This window comes from Dacryopinax primogenitus, assembly GCF_000292625.1.
Source record: "Dacryopinax primogenitus strain DJM-731 SS1 chromosome Unknown DACRYscaffold_5, whole genome shotgun sequence".
In the NCBI taxonomy this organism is placed as follows: domain Eukaryota; kingdom Fungi; phylum Basidiomycota; class Dacrymycetes; order Dacrymycetales; family Dacrymycetaceae; genus Dacryopinax; species Dacryopinax primogenitus.
In genome coordinates, this window is record NW_024467202.1 from 760,129 (window position 1) to 781,057 (window position 20,929).

Genomic DNA, 20,929 nt, shown 5'->3' on the forward strand with positions numbered 1-20,929 from the left:
GTGCACAATCTGAAAGAAGTGCTTCTTTGAGAATTCCTCCATGGATATCATTGACCTGCCCTCAAACCCAGAACCCATCCTCAAACATTTCTTGACCACAACTGATACCGAAACAATATATGAATGCAAAAAAGACTTTATACTTTCAATGTCAAATGAAGCTATATGCACCAAAGTATGCTGTTCTTGCTCAGGAGAATTTTTCAAACAAGAAATGAAAATGGTCCAATTTAAAGAGATCCCCAACTCAGAACTTCTCATCCCATGCTATCCACACAACATGCATTCCAGCAACCTTAGAGATGGACAACTGGTATCCCATTCTGCAATGAGAGGCAATTGTGTATGTGTTAGGGCAACACAGGCTGACTAAGTCTGCTCACCTAAGAGTGCCAAGAGTCTAAGCAGGCAACAAGGAAGTGGAGTAGACCTGATGACTGAGACCTATTTACAGTATAGGTACCTGTGGATGATCCTAAGAGACCAAGTCTGAAGAGACAGTCCCAAGGCAGAGTAGGCCTTATATTTATACCTCTGTGGTGGAACCTGCTAGAACATCTTGCTTACTCAGCCTAGTCAGGTGATCAGGTCATATGAGGTCATGCACAGCCATGCACAGCAGGTCACCTGACCATCCAATCCTTCCAGCAGGTTCCAGCACATGCCAAGGTATACCAGCTACTTCCATGTCATAAAGGCTTAGTCATGTCTCTTGACCAAGCAATGAGCTGGTGCCCTGACACTCTGCTCCCTACAACATTGTTTACTCCAATGTTCTATCACCCTTTGACAATGGCAAGCACTCTTCTCGACTCTTTCACCTTGAATGTTGCAGCTCTCTTGATGCTTGCAGCCAATGAACTCATGGCAATGGAAGGTGGTCCTAGTGTCAAGGCAGAACTGGAAGATGGTGCAGATGATAGAGTGGGTACATGGCAGGGATTCAAGAGATGGTCTTCAGTAGAGGTTGGATGGCTTTGCGAGCTCATTTCTTTCACTACTGCAGGTAGGGAGGGGAGTGAATTGGTGTGTGCCTTGTAGACCCAGTAAACAGTAGTATTAACTGATTGTTGCAGAATATAATGATGAACAAAGCACCTTTCAGTCCCGCCATGTTGTCTTATTGGTCTCTGCAATCCACAGATGTTGATGTAATTGACAAAGCTCAGATGCAGATTGGTCGACATTCAGCTATCCACTTGGTCAATACTGTTTATGGAACTGTCAGCACTTTCAGCATGGGTGGTTGGGTGGTTGTTGGTTTGATCAGGATTTGGTGCTGGAGGATTTCCCCTTGGATTGGTGGAATACTTTTGTGCATGTACCAGCTAGGATTCAATGTCACTCTCATGTGCTTGTCTCTCACTGGATTGTTCATCATGGTAATCATACTTTTGATATGCATCATCCTGGAAGTTATTCACCATGGAGCAAACTTTCTGTGGTGCTATAGAGTTCTGGTGGTGGTCATGGTTGGTAAGTTCTTCTTGGATACTGTTCAATCATCTGTATGCTAACAGAACATCTAGGTTTTGTCATTATGATGGCAAAGGTAGCTGATGTGTCTGTCCCGAAACTTCTCATTGGCATTCTGAAGGCAGTACCTGAGTTCTTGAAGTGGGGAGGAGCTCTCTGAACATAACCTCCTGGGGGGGTGAGAGTTCATAAGTTGTAGATATTCTCTCATTCATTGCTATGCCCTGTCTCCTTAGCTATTCCATGCCATATAAAAGACTTTTCAAAATCATTTTTGAGCATCTACTTGGCTATAATACATAACTATACTAGATTAGCTATAGTTAAATGTTCCCCTCACTTCCGCACTACAGCTAGGGTCCTGCTGGTGCAGCACGGCCCCTTTCCTAGTGCACATTGCCACGAGAAGCCCCAGTTAGGGGTGGCGGCTCACATTGCGACACAAACGCCCAAGGCAGCGAGGCGTTCATCATAACTCGCTCGCCTCACCTCTTTTCCCTCCCTCTATTCATCGCTCGGAACGATGAGCAGCAGCGAGTACGTGTCGGCGGGAGCCTCGCCGGCCATTTCCGCTGTCAATATCAACCCCGATCGGGACATGCCGACTCGCTCGTCGAGCTTGAGCAACACTCGCTCTGCACTGGGTCGCTCGAACTCTGTTTCTCGACCACCGATGGGCCCACGCGAGAACTCGAGCGCTTCCTCACATAATTCGACGCGGAGCGTAGACGCTAACTCGGTCAGCACCAAATCCTCGGACTATGCGAATGATACGTCGCACACAGAGATGGGACTTCCAGCTTCGTTGACACACACCCCGACGGAAACCACTCCCGTTAGGACACACTCTCAGGAAGTTGTTTCACCGAACTTGCCTGCTATACCGGTTCTAGACCGAGTATCTGCACAGTCCCGTGCGTCACCTGCTCCGTCACCAACGCATACAACCTCCTTCCACCAATCGCAGCCAAGCGCGGACTCGACGAGCTATGTGCAAACCTCAAGAAGTTCGCGGCTTGGACACGAGCGATACCCGAGCCAAGGGATAGCCAATGGGAGCAGCACGATCACGTCTAGTTGGCCGCCGCAGGACGAGGAGCCAGAGATTGTGCCCACCGGATTTGACGAGGGTGTGCTACGGGCGCTGTGTGAGCTGGACGTAAATGCTATCCGTTCATGTTATGTGCTTATTACTAACATCTCGCCTCAGTGCGGAGTTCCATTACTACTCGATCGAATAAAGCAGGGCACTGTGTCTTGCAGGGTACTTATGAACAGTTGTCGATTTGGAACTCCTGCTGATTGCCCATGCAGGAGGTTGCAACCTTCTTCAAGAAACGCGCCGCCCTTGAGGAGGACTATGGCCGCAATCTCCAGAAACTCTCACGACTCACTGGAGAGCAATATTCGCTGAGCGAGGGGAAAGCTGGGTCAGTATTTCTACCGGAGTATGCTTTCCATCTGACAGGAGTGGTTGTCAGCACTTTCGTCAACTCATGGCATTCTGCCATGCGCATACATGAGATTCTTGCCGAGAATCGGATACGGTTTGCCATGCGATTGAATGAAATGAGTGATGAACTTCTCAATCTAGCGAAGGAGGTCGAGAAGAACCGAAAACAGAGTAAGGAGCTGAGCAATCGATATGAGAGGACATTGCAGGATGCGGAGGTTGCCACAGACAAGGTGTGTGGGTACGCTTCTCGGAGTTGACGCACATTGACAGAAGGCGTATAGGCCAAAGCACGATTTGACTCGAATGCGGAGGAGCTGGAGCGGCTGTTGGTGATGAAGGAGGGAGAGACTATGAAAGAGGCGGGGATAACACCTCGTACCGGTGATAGAGGAGGGCAATCCGGGAAGCGGGTATTGGGGAAGGCCATTAACAAGGGTGGCATGCTGTTGAAAGGCAAGAACCCAGCATCGGTGCGTCAACCCAGTGGCAGGAGACGAGTCAATGCTCATTGACTTATAGCTAATGCGCCAAGAGGAGGATGTACGAAATAGGTTAACAACGTCCTCGGACACGTACCGCAAAGCGCTCCTTGAGGCGCAGCACATCCGACAGGAATATTTCAACTTCCAGTTACCTCGGATATTACGGGTGAGCTGCGACTCCTCGGTCGTATACAGCATAGCCTGATCAAGTGCTTAGTCACTCAAAGAATGTTCTGATGAGGTTGATCTCGGGACACAATATCACCTTTCCCGTTATGCACACCTGTACGAAAACACTCTCCTCACCGACGGGCAGGTATTAGCACCTGTGCCCCACCCTGATTCGAGTAAGTATCAGATTGATCCGCGTGGTTGGCTTTCAGACTGACGTTACCCACAGCCATTGATGGGGCAGGTATCAAAGATATCATGGAGAACATCGACAGTAGAGGGGATTTTAAGGTGTACATGCAGAACTACGCCATTGCAAACAGTACACCTCGGGGACCAAGGAGAGAGGGGCCACCGGAAGAGCAATATGTGCGCCCTTCCAAACTTGCACTGCCGTCTCCTGACCGATGCCTCTCTCAGATATCATTCACTCCCACACATGCCACAAAGCCGTCAAGCGACAAACTGACTATGTCACCCGAGAAGATTTCTGCGACGACGTTCGGTGTCGATCTGGGAGAGCAGATGACACGAGACAACGTCGAGGTGCCACGGATCTTAGAGAGATGTGCGGGGGCTATCGAGATGCATGGGCTGCAGTCGGTTGGAATCTACCGTCTCTCGGGCACGACATCTCGAGTAAACAGGTTAAAGGCGTCTTTCGACAGGGGTAAGTGTCAGCACAAGTATGCGCTGTTTCACTTTCTTATCCCGGGTATTAGACGTCGAGACCTCATTACTAGACGAAGAGGCTTCGACGGACGTGAATATCGTCTCCGGCGCTCTAAAGCTCTGGCTCCGCGAGCTCCCAGAGCCGCTATTCACGCACTCTCTCTACCCGGGATTCATCGAAGCCGCCAAGATCGACAATGACCGATTACGACATATCCGGTTGCACGAGCGAGTAAACGATCTACCAGACGCGAACTACGCCACGCTCAAGTTTCTTATGGGGCACTTACATAAGGTGCAGCAGCACTCGGACGTCAACCAAATGCGGATTAGCAATCTGAGCATTGTCTTTGGCCCGACGCTGCTAGGACCGCCGTTGGGTGGCATGCCCGGCGTCGAGAGCGGTGCTGCAATTACAGATCATCAATGGCAGAGCCGGGTGAGTCGCACGCCTACCTGTTCCATCGAGCCCAGTAGACTGACGGTTGTTGTATCTAGGCAGTGGAGACTATCCTTGAGCACTATTTGGACATCTTTGTGGAGGACGGCGAGGAAGTACAATAAGATGCGGGCATCGAATATAGACAATCCAGTGATTATTTCTTCGTTGATCGCATGCTTGTACTTGTGGCACCTTTGATGTGGTTACTAGCCCGGTAGGGGCAGGAATGTAGATGTGACGACCTCTTGAGGTATTGTACATCAGACAGACAGCTGGGACATAGAATGCCACGTGAGTGTCTGCGGAAGACATGAAATCCGATAGATCCGATCCGTTATGGTATAAGGGTTGTACAACAAGGTCATTGATGGCAGAAAGAAAGAAGAACAAGATCAAAGGTGCGTGATCGCCTTTGGGTCCGTCGGCATACCTGTTTCTCGTCAGCACGTCTCACATTGTCTGACGAAACGAGCTCACCAGAAGGGTCGATCCCATGCCTGCTCAGGAGCAGCTTATGCCTTATCAGCCTCGCCTGGTCGAAGCTTACCCCCTCGCGAGCCATGATCCTCCTTACTTCCTCCGCTCCTTGCGGGTCCAGCCCCGAACGAGAATCGCCAGCCTCAAGGTTACTTTCGATGTCGAACAGGCTTGAGGAGAGTCCTTGCTCGCGCTGCGAATCCCACGTCTGGAGAGGACGGTAGAAGGAGAGGCGGGGGAAGTGTGAGGAGAGGTAGTCTTTTACGCGCGAGGGGACGAGAGGCGCGAGCATGGAAGAGAGCCGGGCGCGGTAGTAGTATGCGACTACGGGAAGTTAGGACGAGAACGAGATGATGTGGGAGAAGATGTGCTTACGGAGGACGAAGAGGAGGACGAGAGCAATGATAGAAGCGGTATATAGCATCTTGCTGTTTTGTAGTCCTTTCTTTTGGTGGTGTAGAATAACGAGGGTCGAGGAGTGCAATGTGACACGGAATGCTGTTTGAGCGCTACTTCTACTTGGAGCAGGAGGGCAGTGGTTGCGCACACAGCCCCTCCCTCGGCAAGCCAAGACGCTTACTTAATCCAACTAGGTGCACGTGCCCTAATCGATGACGAACGCTCCTTTTGCCGTGCCGAGTTCATCGGGTTGTCCCACATCTTGTCATGTCTACAACTGCGCACACGGAGGCTGGCATATATTAACCTAACGCTTAAATCAACAATCTGAGTGACTTCCTCTTGGACGTTCATTTACGTCTTGAAGAGGATCCTCTGTCGTTGCTGTTACTCTGGCGAGCTCGGCTCTTGCACTGGTAACCCCGGAGCCGCGTGAACCTCAGCTCAGTATCCTCCCTGTTGACGGGTGTGAAAGTCTTCTCTCGCAGGGGATCGCCAACCTCTGGGAAGGACTAGAAGAACAGCTCAAATGGGTGGAGCATCTCTGGTCTTCAGACGAGATCGAGATCGTATGCGAGGAGCAGCTGGAAAAGGAAGACGAGGAGCCAAGGAAGAAGACTGCATATGAGATCCTTAGCAAAGATGACAAGTATGCACACCTCTCTCGATTTGATACCTGCTAGCTGAGCAGAAGCAGGTTCAGCAAGTTCTTCTTTCTAGTAACCCATGATCCCCTCTCCGTAGCCTACCTCTCCCGTGAGAGCGGGAACTTCACCCTATTCGCCCCTACAAACGCTGCCTTCCCCGCCCCAAGCCCACATGAGTTTCTGCTCGAGTTTGGTAACCCTCTCGCGCTGGAGACCCTCCACCGGTACTTCTCGCATAACCCGAATGGACGTGGGTGGGAGCATCTTGCCGCTGTCCGCATCCTCCACGCGTTGCTACAGTACCACATCATCCCCAAAAGCGCACATCCCATTTTCGAGCTTGCAGAGTTCAGCACCGTCGCAACTGGGCTTACCGTTCCGGGGGCTCTACTCGGTGCTGCCCAGCGCATCAATCTCAGTCCCGCGCTCCGTCCACTTCCCACGATCCAGCTCAACTTCGCAGGGCACATCGTCGCCGCCGACCTGCACGCATCGAATGGTATTGTCCACGGTGTGAGCAGCGCACTCCAGCCAGGATTGAGTGCGATGGACGAGCTGTACGCCGTTCCCTGGCTATTCCCGTTCACGAGGCAACAGGCACCTTGGGTGCTGGGCATCACCGCGAGCGCTCTGGAAAAAACGGGGCTGAACAAAGTGGTCGACCACAAACCGGTCTTCCACCGCCCGGGACCATTTGCCGTTCCTGCTGCACATGAAGACGTGCAGGACGGAATCGACGCGGCGGAAGAGATGTGGCTCAACATCACGGCTGAATCGCTGGCGCCTATCCCGCTCCCTGGGCTGTCGTGGGAGGGCAGCCCCGCGGTCACCGTATTCGCCCCTACGAACAAGGCCTGGTCACTCCTCCCTCCTCGACTGAGCAAGTGGTTCCATTCCCCCTGGGGCGAGTTTGCCCTCGACAAGCTGCTCAAATACCACGTGATCAACGGGACGGTCTTGTTTGCGGATTATGTGCACCCGCCGATTGTCCCCTCTCTGCTGAGAGCTAGGGATGGCATCGGTCCTAGACCGGACTTTGAGGACTGCGGTCCTGCCGATCCAGTCCAGGACTGGACCGTCCGAGGACTGGACCAGGACCAACACTTTTGGAAATCCGGTTCAGTCCTGAACTGCGAAGGACCGGTCCAGTCCGGTCCCACGCAGCCACCATTTCGCCATGCAATTGGGTGCAGAGTTTGACAGTTTTGGCGTTGTAGGGATGGTGACCGGTCATGTCATGGTGTTGGAAGAGGTCGGCATATCATCTGACTGACTGGCATGTCGTTTCAGGTGCATGATGAATCTCGCGTGTGCTTCCTCCCGTTCAATGCCATGACCCAACATTGACTATTGAATAGAATTATGTCAGCATTTAGTGGACTGGAGTGGGACTGGCGGTTCACGGTCCTGGGACCGTCCAGGACCGGACCATCACAGGACTGGACCGGGACCGACTATCGCTAAAAATCCGGGACCGTCCAGGACTGGACCGTTGCCATCCCTACTGAGAGCTCTGAAGAAACGAACATGTGGCCAACATACGACTACCTGCTGTTCCTCCCCACTCTTTTGGGGAAGAACTTTACACTACCGGTAAGGATCAGCAAAGACCCGCTCTTCCCGCTTCCCCCTCCTGGGCAAGGGAGGGAAGTCGCCGTGTACAGGATGTGGGCGCAGGGCGTGCCTGTAGCGATCAGGGATGTACCGGTGAGGAATGGGGTCATCCAGGCTGTAGAGAGGGTATTGAACCCCTTGGCCGGGAATCATAAGGAGAAGAGATGCCATATGGGTGGCGTGCAGGAAGGCGGGGAGGCGGTGGAAAAGCAGGAGGTGGAGGATGAATGGGAGGGGTGGGAGGAGTGGTTTGTCAAGTGGGCTATGGAGGCCTTAGATGAAGCCTTGGTGTGAGATCTGTGCAAAATAAACACTGCTCTGTACTGGTTTCTTGTGATTTGTATTAATGTGACAATATAAAGTGTTGTACTTTGGAAGGTTGAGAAGAGCGACTCACACCTTATGTGAGCATTTTGCCTCTCTGAGGCGGTGTTTCTATCGGCTGCGCAATCCGCCGCCATCCGACGCTGCCGTCACAAAGGGAACGCAACGACGAATCACATAACCAAAACCTAATAGTGGACTGCGGCTCGCAGCTACTGTTGACACTTGCTCTTCATTGTCCATTTACTGATTACTGATCAACCGGTGCTTCACCGTCTGAAGATCAGACCGCAGTCCGGCATCGGCGACACTTCCCGCGCTCACTGACAACCCACTCAAGTACTGCTTCCACTACACCGCGGCCCGACGGCTCCCAGCGCCAGCTTAAGCGGACAAAAGGTGTCACTGCGCACCGCCTGGTCAACTGTCGACAACCTTCAGTACGAGAAGGACCTCATAGAACAAAATGACGGCGCTGTCGTCGTCCTCTGCTTGGGACCGACCTGATAGACCGCTGGTCGTCAAGTGCTCTTATAATCGTTCTTTGCGGCGAGTGACGTTTGGATCGGCCGTGGACTGCCACTATGACCTTTTGCGAGCTAAGGTGCCTTGTTATGCTGAAGAGTGGTAGTATGATCTCTGACGATGTGTTCCTTCAGGTCGAGCAATGTTTCTCACTCTATGGAAGTCCGTTTCTCATCACGTACATGGACGACGATGGCGAGGTGACGGACATATCCTCAAACCACGATCTCACCGAAGCGATCAACTATTTTTCTGATGGGGATACGGAGAGTGTCGCTTACAGCGGTGCGTCGAGCGCGAGCGGACGCAGCTCTTCAGGGAAGAAGGTGACGCTGAGGGTGAAGGTGAACATGGAGAACGACGGGCCTAGCCTGTCGGACACTGCGAGTCTGGCGAGCATGGACGAGTACGTGCAGGTGGAGAGGACGGGCGAGCGGCGAGAACGGGAGGTGCCGAGAGGGCAGGCAGAGCCGGAAGACGATGCGATCACTGTCAGTTCGCACAACTATGGCAGTCAGACGGGGAGCAGCTTTGTCGATGTTCCGAGACCGGGGTATCCCCCTTCTTCCTCACCTGCAGGCGTCAACCTACCGAACTATAACCTTCCAACGTTGGCGACTGTTCCGCCTTCCCCACCTGCCTCCCCCGGATCGCGGCGATTTCAACAGACCAGTCCATTTGACGACCAGAGCGAGAGTGCTATGGTAACGGACCGATTACGGCGATTGGTGGTCGCGGACGGTCCTGTTCGCACCGAAGACGATATTGCCAATGAAGACGAGGATCCGTTTGATGACGCTCAGCTCGAATTGCAGCGCGGCGCGCATCATTACTACTACGAATATCCAGCGTCCCAGAGCGGGGGTTCGTCAGGTCGAGAACGAGACCGCGCGAGGAGAGTCAGGGACAGCGGGATGGATCAGACCGGGAGTGTGGATCTGGAGAGCCTTTACATCTCAAACAATCAGCAAACGAGTCCCCACGGCCTGGCATGGATCGAGAACCAGAACCGGGACCATCAACAGCTCGCAGTGGTGATGGAGCAACAACACAGGCAGCGGAGTTCTCCAGGCGCCGAAGAGCTCCCACTCGTGTCGGACCATGCGTCTGCTCTTCCGCAGTTGCAGAGTCGCTATCCTGGCATACCCGCTGAAGTCCTCGCTTTTGTCCCCGAGGAGGAAGTCGAGTCCGTTCCTGCTGAGGCGCCCCGCCTGCTCACGGACTGCTCTTCATGCGGCGTACTACTAGAAGACTTCCGCTACGTGTGTACAACCTGTGGAGAGAAAGAAGCCCGTGAGCCACCAGCCTGGCACCATCTTTCGCGCAAACAGATGGCCATTGCAGACGCATTTTCAGCATACTCGGAGGAGACGGTACAACAGGGCAGGCAGTCGGGAAGACAATCAGGGTCGAGTTTCCAGATGCAGACCTTCTCCTACCCACCTCGGCCGCCACCGGTACCTCTGAAGAGGAACTCGCGCCCTGGGAGCGGTGTCAGTCCGAACGGAAGAGGCACTCCTGGGTTGCGCATGCCCCTTCTCGAACGAGGCTACGAGCTGTGCGCAGGGTGCGTACACAGTGCGGGCTTGAACCATGCGGCCGTATCTGCAGACTCGGATGGTCACTCTCCGCTCTCGTCAAGTTCAAGTTCGAGCTCCAGCTCGGGTGGTCCGTCCCCCCTCTCTGGCAGCCCGACAGCGCACTATCATGGAAGCCAGAGTGCGCTACAACTCCCGGGGCAGTCACCGGTCAGGAATAGGAAGAAGCATGCTTTCAGGCATGCCTTTAGGGAGAAGATGTGGGGGTTGAATGGGTGGAAGGATCTGGGTATGTCTTCTACCATCTGGTGTGACATTGCTCATGGAATGATCTTGGCTGATGGACAGAATACGACGAGCATGTCGAGTGCGCAACATGCAAGAACTCGCTTCCAGGAGACAGATACAAATGCCTGTCGTGTGACAACTTCAGCCTCTGCAGGGGATGTTATAGCCAAGTGCACCACATTCATCCAGCGCACGTATTCCTGTTTGTTGAGGTGCCAAGGAGCGAGCCACTTACACCGTCGCTGAATAACGCCCTTGTATTATCAGACAGGACCGAACCTGAGAGTGAGTCTCCCAGGTGGCATCTCGGAATCGAGGCTCACGTTATGGCAGCATTGGATCACCCGGGTGTGAAATGCACACAGTATGTCTTTCCCTTCATCATCTCGTGTAGTAGTACTCATCGTGCCTTTAGTTGTTTGCAAGATATCGTTGGCGCTCGGTTCCATTGCGCCATCTGCAGCGACGTCGATATATGCGCAAATTGCGAAGCTGCTGGCCTGCCAGGTAACCTCACAGCTCCAGACGGGGGACATGACGACTCGCATATAATGATCAAGATTCCCTACCCGCTTGACCCGACCCAAGTCGAGGCGGCGAGCCGGAGAGCTCGAAATCTCTGGTCGCAAAGGGATGGCCTAGCACTAGACCTGGCCTTCCCAAGACAACGAGCCAACTCGTCGAGTTCCGATTCATTGCCTACTGTTATCGGTGCCATTCGTTCCGACGAAGTCTCCCAGCATATCATTTGCAAGGGTTGCGACGAGGTGAGTAGTCTTTTGCTTTCATAATCTGAGTATTCTCTAATTATGTTTCAGCTCATCGAGGGTGTCCGTTACCAATGCGCACACTGCCCGTCGTTGCCAGAATCTTACAACTTGGTAGGTTTCTCGCCTGCGTGTCCAGTATCCATAGTTGATATCTTGCCCAGTGCTCTATGTGCGAGGCGCGGTCTTACGACCTCCACGATCCGATGCATGCATTCTTCAAGATCCCGCGCCCGTTGGATCGCGCGATCAATTCACCATTCCCTATACTGCCACTCCTTTACAGGAGTCCAGTAGCAGCTGGCTTCGAATCAAATCAAGATCCAAGAGGTGAGTGATTCATTCCTATTAAACAATGGTAATTTTACTCAGATGTCTTGCATGTAGCATACCTAAACAACCTAGTTCACCAAACGACGCTTTGCGACATCTGCGTCGAGCCCATTCGCGGCGAATGGTTCAGATGCGTTTACTGTTCAAAAGATCTGTGTGCAGACTGTGAGGAAAATGACGTGCATGATCCAACCCACATTTTCGTCGTATTCAAAGCTCCTGTGCGTTACAGTACCAGCCCAGTGCGGCACACGCTGATGTTTTAAACAGGTGGACATGGGTGCTCTGAGGGTTGTCTCCGACATCGTCAATCCACGCAATAGCAGACCTTTGCTACCATACAAAGTCTATGGGAACAGTAGTAACGGACCTTGAATACTTTTCATCTCATATCTTTCCCGGTATTTATATCATTCACTGGTTCATGTTGTACACATATGTTCGATAACATCGAAATGCATTCACGTCCTGGACTAGCACGTGTCAAAGTACAACAGTGTGGACAAATCTGCACAGGGAGCTCATCCCTTTTTGAAGCCTGCATAGAAGGTCAACACATGTCTCCACAGATCAGGGGATATGATGACTCACCTAAACGACGACGCTCATAGAACAGGTCCGTTCTGCTGGCTCCCAGGTTCACGATCTTGGGGCAACCATCTCTGTCCTTCTCCAAGCGCGTGCACTCAGCGCAGTAGTACGCATCAGATATACCTGGTAGAAGACGTTCAGCTAATGAGCTAACGAGAGCGATATTGGTAAGACGTACCTGGAGAACCGCAGATGATGCACCTCCCACCAAACGTGCCAAAGTTGCATTCGTCGCATATGCGGACAAGAGTCTCAGGACGCACATAAGAGTCACAGACAGGACTGGGGCAATGAAGTCAGTTTCCAGCAAGCTTACGACTGAGGAAATCACTTACCATTTCCCATCGCACTTCTCGCAGAGACGTCCGATGGCTGCTTACGGTGATTAGTACTGGAGGAAGAACGGAGCTGGGCGAAACTTACCGATGCCAGTCTGACGTCTGCACATGATCAAATCTGAATGTTTGTCAGTAACAATTGCTTAGGAGAATTTGGAGGTGCGTACCGGGATGATGCTTCGACATGATGGCCGTTCAATACTATGATGGAGGACGATCGGAACTTCCCTGAGGGTCTCTTATGTTGGAGTGGCTGTGAAGTGCTTAGTCAGCCAGTTTTCTCGACATTTCTAGGCGCGCCGACCACTTGGTAGGACGTGTTATGTGATCATCCGCAATATATTGGTCTCCCAGCGTATCGTGGTCAATCAAGTACATGATTTTCTTCATTTATATTGTACAGGGAGCAGTCCATCCATAGCCATAATTGCATATGAGCAACGTATCTCCAATCGACTGACGGAGATTGGGACCAGTGTAGTCTTTCTCTCTCAGCATCAAGTGCAGTCCCAAATGAATACAACAAAAATCCGTCTCAGTCTCTGAATATTGGCGTGAACTGAAGGACGAGTCAGCGCATCATCATGTCATGATCACACAACAGGCTCACTTTCTTCCGGCCTGCTGAGGTAGTATGCTGAGTAGGAGGTGCCACGAAATCCTGATCATCCTCAACAACTGTGTCTTCTTCCATGTCGAGGATGCTGTTTCTAAACACAGGGTGAAATGGCTAGCAGCGCGTAAGGTTTTGTAGAAGTCTCTTTGCGAATATGCTCACCTTCGCCCCGTCAGGCGGTAGAGTTGGACCAAGAGCCACAGACTGGTCCGCGACGGATGGCTTCCTTGCAGGTTCATTGCCAACTCCCACATACCCATCAGGATCGTTGTCCATATAGTCGTCTTCCATGTCCAAGAAGGCCTGGAGATCGTCGTCATCCATTCCCGTTGCATTGAATATTTCTGTTTTGGCAGCTTGGGAAAGCTGAGATGGAGGCAAGAATAGTGGCTCCTTTTGGTGTGATGCTTGAGGACCTGCAGCCAGGTTGGTAGTGGAAGGACCGCCCGCGGATGCGGATGCACTGGGCAGATGTTGCGGAGGAACGCGGAAGGTTGAAGCTCGGCTTGTTGCGCGAAACGTCCCTGAGGGGACAACTTGGCTAGCTGGCATTTGGAAAGAAGGACATTGGGAACAGCCAGTTGCGCGACGAGGAGGGGAAGCCACAGGGACCTCAAAGTTCATATCATCATCGTTGAATAGGCCCTGCTGCTGTGGGTCTTCTCCCCACTGTGCCTCAGGTTGCACCGGAGCCTCCGGCTCGTTCTCTTCCTCGTTCTTGGCTACTCGTGGCAGCTTTGGAGGCCGTCCATCATTGTCCGCCCTGGTACGCTTTGGTCCATTGGGCCGTACGACTTCCGCAGCACTACTAGTAGCGATGAAAGCTTGAAAGTCCCATGTCTCGTCTTCGGGTACGTCCAGTTCGGTAGGTAGAATTCCAAGGACGAGCGGAGCTGGAGCTTCTGTGAAATTCATAGTCATATTCTTGTCCAGACTTTCAGCTAGGGTGATCGTAGCCTGTGGCATATGAGCCAATGAACTGAGTGACTACAGGAATGTTTCATACAGCAAATTCGCGAATGTGAAAAGAGAGGGAAACAGATGCCGGTCCGGTTTCGTATCGGTCCAAGTCTTCTCCGATAGCCTTCACTTCCGTGCAGATGTCACCTTTATCTTTCGACGACATAAGTAACAGCCTGACACGGCATTGGGATAAATTCACCTGCAATAGTCTTGACGACCATGTCCGCCGGATTGAAGTCACAGGAGATCTGTCCGTCCGCCTTGGAGATTCCGACTCGCATTCGCTCTAGCAGATTCTTCAGCGAGGTCTTCTTTGCTACAACTGTTTTCTTTTGCGGATCCTCTTCGATGAACGGTGCTAATAGCTCATCAGGATATTCGAGGTTCAATCGATGCTGTTTCACCACTCCTGAACATGTGCATATACGCATCAGACGTCCCTTCCGATGGTTATATGCAGGGTGACACACCATGATCACAGAAGATCTTTACGAGCATCCTGCTCTCCAACCTCCCGTCCTCATCATCAGACTGATCCTCGTCTTCTGCATACCCGTTCTGCGCTGGTTCCCGGATGATGAGCTTGACTCTCCTCGCGCCCTTGTCATGATTCCGATGCCTCAGATGGGAGAGTAAGAGCTTCGTCTTCAGCCGAGCCTTCACACTCCTTCCTTCCTGCGTCTGGGTACCCGAAGAGCGGAGAGAAGATCCAGTCCGAGGCTTGCGAACAGAATAGGACGAGAAGAACGTTGGTTGTAGTACCAGCCGACAGTATGCGGATTTGGACGAATTCGTAGCGGATAGAGTCAGCTACTGGCGTTCGCGTCAGACGTTCAGGGACAGGATAATCCGTAGAACAGAGCGCACTGAGCTGGGAAAAGCAAGGATATCCATATCGTCGCTGTATCGCGATAGGCATGTAAGAGCTTTGACCAGGGCTTGCATCCAGGTTAGCTGATTCTTTGGCGCATATACGCGACTCACTCTTCACAGACGCCATTGTTAGTTCAGCCTCCATGACAAAAGCTATAGAATAGAATTTAAAGAGGTTTGGGTATAGTGCTGGTGATGCGGTTAAAATACAGATTGCTTAACGTATGCTGTTGAGTCGAGAGAACCAACGAACGCGTCCGCATTTGGAGCGCGCGTCTATGATCGGAGCCGAACTGTTCGGATCTAAGGGGGGCAAATCCGGAGAGAGGCGGGGCGCAGTGTAAGAGAGAAATCAGGGCCCCATCGCCGCCGCCCCCTGTCTCTTCCTCAGACGACCTTTTGCTCTCTCGTCTAGCTCTCACTTGTCCCTCTTCCTCCACAACTGCCATACAATTATGGCACAACGAACGTACTCCCTCACCTCAACACCTCGACATAGGCTCACATGCCCAGACTCTTGTCCATCCTCACCCGCATCATCAGCTCCATCAATAGACGACGTGTCGTTTTCATTACGCAGCGTCCTAGGGTTGGCATTCGAGTCGCCAGCCGACCTATATGCGCGTCTGCGGACCGAAGCATTCCTCCGCCAACGGGTCGAGCTGGAGGAGATGACTGTCCGGCTCATCTGCACCTCCTCTCCTTCCCCTCTCCCAACCTTCGAAGCCTCGCACCCAAAGGCACCCCCCCACCGCACCCTCGTCGTCCACTACCGCTCGTCGAGGTTCTTCACCCTCCTCCTCTCCACTACCGACTCTGAGCAAGCATACGCGCTCGGGGCCGAACAGAGCCACGAGTTCTCAGCGAGCGATAAGGCGATGTTTACTGCCTGCTTCGCGCCGAGCTACGCGGCTTACCGCCCTACGGACAAAGAGGCGCTCGCGCACCAAGTAAGATGTTGGACGATCCCTGTTTCCAAACGCCCGAAATGGCTCGGGCACTACCTCGACGAGCCGGCAGACTGGAGGCTCATCCTCGTCCTCGCCTGGATCCAGCTCAGCGCACTCGCCTGGTCCTGGATGGCACACTCAGTCAGCAACACTCTAGGCGCTCGCCAGCCATCCGTCATATTCGGGACGAAGAAGGAAGTTGTCGGCGAGGCTAAATCCGAGCAAACCCCAGAACTCGCTTCTGCCACCCCGGCGCCCGCTAAAGCTTGAAATGTTCAAGCGCTTGCTTCGTCTGCTTCGGTCTCCTTCTGCTTCTGTATATCATGACACGCGATGCCCTTCCTGCAATTTCGTTTCTTATCGGGTGAGCGCAGCGCGCTCCTGTATATGTAGTTCTATACCCCTGGTTTGCGACCCGGACAGTGTACATGTGTTCTACCATACCCAGTATCTCTCTCCGTCCTTCTCTACTTTCCGCAGCCCACTATCGTAGAATAGTGCTTTTATTCCTCTTCGCATATATACTTTTGCCGTTCTGCCCCGTAGAAGGCTACTGTTTCCCAGCGTTCGTAATCAGACTTCCTACCGCTTTACCCACTACCGTGCCCGCGATTGACCCTAAACCGCTAAGTAACGCCTTAGCACCATACAGCGTGCTCGCTCCGACCTCAACAGCATCAGCAGCGAACCGCATAGCCGCTTTCCCCGCGTTTGGCTCCTCCCTCGCTGCCCCACCACCGAGCATGATCGCACCCTTAAGAGCGAGGAGCTCGTTGACGACTTCAAGGCCTGTACTGCGCGCCCAGACCGCCGGCCAGCTCTGGAGCGCATACAGCTTGTGCAGTTTGTCCGTAACGCTCAGCATGCTGTGATTCGCTGCGTACCTATTGCGCGCATAAGGCTGGAGGACGACCTGTGTCCCAAGGTCGGAACCGTGCTGCGCTCCAGCGTCTAGGCAGCGTACGAGCTCGCACACGTCTGCGAGCCCCATGTTGAGCCCTTGCCCAGCCAGCGGGTGGCACGTGTGCGCCGCATCCCCTACTAGGGCTGTGCGGCCTCTGCCTTGGGAGGAAGAGCCGAGGTAGGAATCGGCGTGCGTTAGCCGGAGGGGGAAGGAGGCGATTGTCCCCCTTTGGAGGGAATGGATGAGCGGAGGGAAGGAGTCTGATCCTTCTGCTGGGACGCCGATGGTTGTCTGGAGTGAGGAGAGGGCGGAGGAGGCGTCGATCGAGTGCGCTTGCTGGCGGAACGAGATTTCCTCTTCTGCCTGGGAAGCGGTGAGAGGCGTACCGGAGGCGTACGATTCGAGCAGGACGGTGTTGAGGTAGTTTAGCGAGAGCCAGGGGAGGCGGAAGGCAGCGTTTACGTATCTTGCTAGGGCGGCGGAGTCGAGTTGTTTCATAGCGGCGGCGAGCTCTGGCCGGGTGCTCCAGACGAGGGAGGCGGCGGTTGGTGAGAGAGGGAGGAAAGCGATTGGACCTGTGGGGAGGAATCGCTGGAAGGCGGTGGCGTTGGGCAGGCCTAGAGGGTGCGGGCGGTGAAAGAGGGTGCCAACGACTGCGTGCGTTGGGTATGCCCAGCCATAAGAGGAGATCTGGGTATATGCACGCACAGGGGAGGAAGGACCGTCTGCGCCGATGAGCAGTCGAGCGCGGAGTGTGCGCCCATCTGAGAGGGTCAGGTGCGGGTAATCATCCGTTTCGTCCGCCGAGTTCCGTGTGATCGAGAGAACCTTGACGTTATCCAGCAGGTTCACATCCGGTTTGTCCTCCAGTGTCCGGAGAAGGGCGCGCTGGATATTAAGGTTCTCGACCATGGTTGCAATCTGACTTGGGCGGAGGTGGGGTGATCGGGCAGGAGAGGAGGAAGGGATGTCTGACGTGTTGAACGTGATCCTTGCAGAGGAGAGACCGTCCCAGGCTTGGATCTCCTCCACTGGCATTGTACGTGTCTGATCCAGATAATCCCATGCGCCGAATCCTATTATAGTCAGCGTATCCGAACCCAAGCCTAATGCTCAACGCACCATGCAGAAACTCGCGCGACACGTTCGTAATACTGCTCACGCGATTGCTGAACTCCCCTTCTCCCATCGTCCACTCCCGCACCTTGTCCAAGCTCCCGGCTTCGACGAGCGCGATCCTGGAAGTGGCATACACAGCGGGGGAAGAAGCGAGTGCGCCCGCTAGTGCGAGACCGGCAGGACCACCGCCGACGATGACGATGTCGTAGTCTTCTGCAGGGGTGGGGGCGGTGGTGGCATACCGGGCACGGGGGGTGATATGCTGTACTCTTGCGAGTGCTGGGTGGAAGCGCACTCGTGCTACAGAGACACGCATCGTTCCACCGTCAATGGGGAAGACAAGCTTAAGGCGTTCGGATGGCCGTCTCACTCGGGTTCATCGTGCTTCTCCAAACCCTGAAAATGAAAGTCACGTGCCTTGAATTGTCCTCACAATTTCGATCCGGGATGGGAAGGATCACTTTGACATGTATCTGAGATGGCACCTTATCCAATGACGCATATCTCTGTAGGATCGAGCTATGCGGTCATCGCCGCTGGTCCGTGGTTACATGTGCTTGATACAAAGTACGTCATACCTTCGCTTCCCTTGCAGCAAATAACCCGGCTTATTACTTAGGTCTGGTGAGGTACTTGCACAGGAAGACACCGGCCTACCGGTCCGTGTACTCGCAGTCGACGATTCATTCCATCATGTGGCCACAACAGGAGATGACAAGAAACTTGTCATACGTCAACGAGAAAGTCTTTCCATTCTCAGCTCCAGGTGGGTCTCCCCTCCCCTCGTGTAGGACGTTGTTCACAGAACAGTAGGGAACTCCCAAAACGCGCAACAGCGATCGCATTCGTCGACAAGAACACACTCGTAGTAGCAGACAAGTTCGGCGACGTATTCCACTACCCTATCCACCCACCTGTATCCACCGAGCCTGACCCCAACCCCAACCCCAACCCTTCAGATACCGACAACGACACCGACGTCTCCCCATCGGACACCTCCCTCCTCCTCGGTCATGTCAGCATCGTCACCGCCCTCCAACTCTCGCACGACAGGAAACATATCCTCACCGCAGACCGGGATGAGCACATCCGCGTGAGCCGGTTTCCACAGGGGTTCGTCATCGAGCGGTTCTTGTTCGGTCACAGGAGGTGCGTGCCCTGTCAGCTGGATTTAGGAAGGCCCTGCGCTGATCGGTGTGAGGAAGATATGTGACTGCGTTGCATATCCCGCCTTTTGCCCCAGAACGCCTGATTTCGGGCGGAGGCGAACCCCAGCTCTTCGTCTGGAACTGGACCTCCGGCCAGCTCCTCCAAACCCTGGGATACGAGTCCCAAGCCCGGCAGTACATGTGTGTCAAGCCCTGGCGAAAACGGGGGAAAGCGTTTGCCGACGCGTCGAAGAAGGGAAAGCTTGCGCGGGAGGAAGATACGGGCGTGGACGGGGATGTTGAGGATGAGGGGAAGAAGGAGGGCCTGGAGGAGGTGCAAGGACCTGAGGATACGGAGATCGTTTTTGCTGTTGGGAAGATTTCTACGCTGGGCACGGAAGAGGGTGGGATGGTTCTCTTCTTTCTTATTGGGTGCGTATTCTTTCCTACTCGTAGGCAAGGACTGAGGAAAAGCAGCTGTTCGGCACTCTTTTACGTCCCTTTCCCTTCCCCTTCCCTCCCCGACCCACAGGTCCAAGCACTACCTGTAGGGAAACCAGTGCTGGACTTCCGCGTCTCCGGCCACGCGGTGTGGGTGTCGGTAGACGAAGGCTGGCCTGAGAACGAGGGGAAAGACGCAGGAGGGGTGAAGTTGGTCGTTTGGGAAGGCGGGTTTGTGGAGCAGGCTGAGCACCCTTTGCTGAGGGGTATAAATAGCTGTTCCCACCACGGTGCGCTCCCCCCCTTTCAGGATCTCTTTCGCGGTACCTAACTCCCGTTAGCTACCCCCGACCAACTGAACACGTTAGAAAGTTATCAACCCCTTCTGCTCCTTCCTAAATACGGAGAAGAGGCCTCACCGGACGAGGACTGGGGACCGAAAGACAGGCCAGGGGCGAAAAGCGAGGGGAGAAAGAAGACTCGGGAAATGTTGCTCGCTGCGCAGGGGGGGGGGAAGAAGAGGAAGGCAAGCTGAGTAGATCAGGTGTATTGCGTACAAGTGTACAAGTGTTTCGTGCTGCGCATCGATCCCCCCTTAGAGGTCAATCGCAGCTCCCTTCCGCAGGCCCAGTCTTCCACCTCTCCAGCACCTTAGAACAATCGAACTGCACCTTCCCGAGCCTCTGGTTAACCTCATTATGCACCTCGCACAACCACCTACTAACTCCTTCTCGGCCACTCACGTCCACCCCTCGGCGGTCGATCTCTTTCCCCAGATGGAGGGCGCAGTAGTGACATGGGTAGAGCGTGGGAAGTGAGTGAAGGAGGTTGGACATCTGTGTTTGTTGAGCGGGGGAAGGATGTTCGGGGTAGTAGGCCGCTGCGGTGTGTAGGAACGTCCAGGTTGCACGGCCGAGTTGTTCAGAGTCGGGAGGGCAGTCTTGCGCCGGAGTGGAAAGCATACCGAATGCCCCCGCTGCTCCTGACCCTACAGCAGCCGCTCCTGCTCCTTCTGCTACTCCAGCGCTTGTGACTGCCTTAGACCCCCCAGCCTGGCCAAACGACCGAGTAGCGAGCCGCATACTAGAGAGGGAGTTGCAGGCTCTGCAGGGTTTGCCATCCGGGCCCAGGACGAGGCCTGGGGGGAGCCGGGTGTGACCTTTTGGTGGTTGTTGGTGTGGGGGGGGTGAGCCGGCTGAGGAGGAGGGTGGGTCTGGGGAAGCTGTCATCTTGTTCGGGAGGGAGGCACTGAGCAGGTCAACGAGTACACGGTGCTTGCTCACAAATAATTAATTGCCTGCCGACTCGGAAGAACGCGTCACGTTCAGGGTACTGCTTACATAACTTCCTTAGTGGCGATGCAGAAGCACCCTTA

General features: G+C 53.8%; 8 protein-coding genes across 8 annotated transcripts; 4 read left to right on the forward strand and 4 right to left on the reverse strand.

Annotated features, from left to right (window-relative positions):
* Positions 1–2,263: 2,263 nt before the first annotated feature.
* Positions 2,264–4,821, forward strand: DACRYDRAFT_49844 (RhoGAP-domain-containing protein; the record flags this gene model as incomplete). Its single annotated transcript, XM_040774944.1, has 11 exons — positions 2,264–2,635; positions 2,687–2,740; positions 2,791–2,906; positions 2,958–3,162; positions 3,214–3,402; positions 3,452–3,580; positions 3,632–3,761; positions 3,815–3,954; positions 4,006–4,261; positions 4,308–4,696; positions 4,756–4,821. 11 exons carry the CDS (start codon positions 2,264–2,266, stop codon positions 4,819–4,821), a joined length of 2,046 nt encoding a protein of 681 aa, XP_040630591.1.
* A 270-nt stretch (positions 4,822–5,091) lies between these two features.
* DACRYDRAFT_105856 (uncharacterized protein) lies at positions 5,092–5,600 on the reverse strand (the record flags this gene model as incomplete). The annotated part of the gene is made up of 3 exons (XM_040768154.1): positions 5,092–5,129; positions 5,177–5,500; positions 5,552–5,600. 3 exons carry the CDS (start codon positions 5,598–5,600, stop codon positions 5,092–5,094), a joined length of 411 nt encoding a protein of 136 aa, XP_040630592.1.
* Positions 5,601–5,671: 71 nt separating this feature from the next.
* On the forward strand, positions 5,672–8,130 carry DACRYDRAFT_105857 (uncharacterized protein; the record flags this gene model as incomplete). Its single annotated transcript, XM_040768155.1, has 4 exons — positions 5,672–5,769; positions 5,943–6,224; positions 6,273–7,299; positions 7,705–8,130. 4 exons carry the CDS (start codon positions 5,672–5,674, stop codon positions 8,128–8,130), a joined length of 1,833 nt encoding a protein of 610 aa, XP_040630593.1.
* A 496-nt stretch (positions 8,131–8,626) lies between these two features.
* DACRYDRAFT_49374 (uncharacterized protein) lies at positions 8,627–11,986 on the forward strand (the record flags this gene model as incomplete). Its single annotated transcript, XM_040774894.1, has 9 exons — positions 8,627–8,764; positions 8,820–10,332; positions 10,384–10,512; positions 10,572–10,875; positions 10,927–11,278; positions 11,330–11,392; positions 11,443–11,608; positions 11,651–11,832; positions 11,882–11,986. The coding sequence occupies 9 exons, from the start codon at positions 8,627–8,629 to the stop codon at positions 11,984–11,986; spliced, it is 2,952 nt and encodes a 983-aa protein (XP_040630594.1).
* Positions 11,987–12,014: 28 nt separating this feature from the next.
* Positions 12,015–12,726, reverse strand: DACRYDRAFT_99255 (PHF5-like protein; the record flags this gene model as incomplete). Its single annotated transcript, XM_040777580.1, has 6 exons — positions 12,015–12,149; positions 12,203–12,325; positions 12,381–12,484; positions 12,538–12,574; positions 12,626–12,658; positions 12,708–12,726. 6 exons carry the CDS (start codon positions 12,724–12,726, stop codon positions 12,133–12,135), a joined length of 333 nt encoding a protein of 110 aa, XP_040630595.1. The 3' UTR covers positions 12,015–12,132.
* A 349-nt stretch (positions 12,727–13,075) lies between these two features.
* Positions 13,076–15,119, reverse strand: DACRYDRAFT_115054 (uncharacterized protein; the record flags this gene model as incomplete). The annotated part of the gene is made up of 8 exons (XM_040769924.1): positions 13,076–13,099; positions 13,151–13,270; positions 13,319–14,113; positions 14,163–14,269; positions 14,319–14,528; positions 14,590–14,929; positions 14,987–15,057; positions 15,104–15,119. 8 exons carry the CDS (start codon positions 15,117–15,119, stop codon positions 13,076–13,078), a joined length of 1,683 nt encoding a protein of 560 aa, XP_040630596.1.
* Positions 15,120–15,554: 435 nt separating this feature from the next.
* DACRYDRAFT_77421 (ubiquinone biosynthesis hydrox) lies at positions 15,555–18,288 on the reverse strand. The gene is made up of 2 exons (XM_040776269.1): positions 17,969–18,288; positions 15,555–17,922 (listed from the first exon to the last, which is right to left on the reverse strand). The coding sequence occupies exons 1-2, from the start codon at positions 18,279–18,281 to the stop codon at positions 16,493–16,495; spliced, it is 1,743 nt and encodes a 580-aa protein (XP_040630597.1). The 5' UTR covers positions 18,282–18,288; the 3' UTR covers positions 15,555–16,492.
* Positions 18,289–18,443: 155 nt separating this feature from the next.
* On the forward strand, positions 18,444–20,752 carry DACRYDRAFT_115056 (WD40 repeat-like protein; the record flags this gene model as incomplete). Its single annotated transcript, XM_040769925.1, has 6 exons — positions 18,444–18,532; positions 18,585–18,731; positions 18,779–19,114; positions 19,171–19,545; positions 19,591–19,844; positions 19,896–20,752. 6 exons carry the CDS (start codon positions 18,444–18,446, stop codon positions 20,087–20,089), a joined length of 1,395 nt encoding a protein of 464 aa, XP_040630598.1. The 3' UTR covers positions 20,090–20,752.
* Between the last annotated feature and the right edge of the window lie 177 nt (positions 20,753–20,929).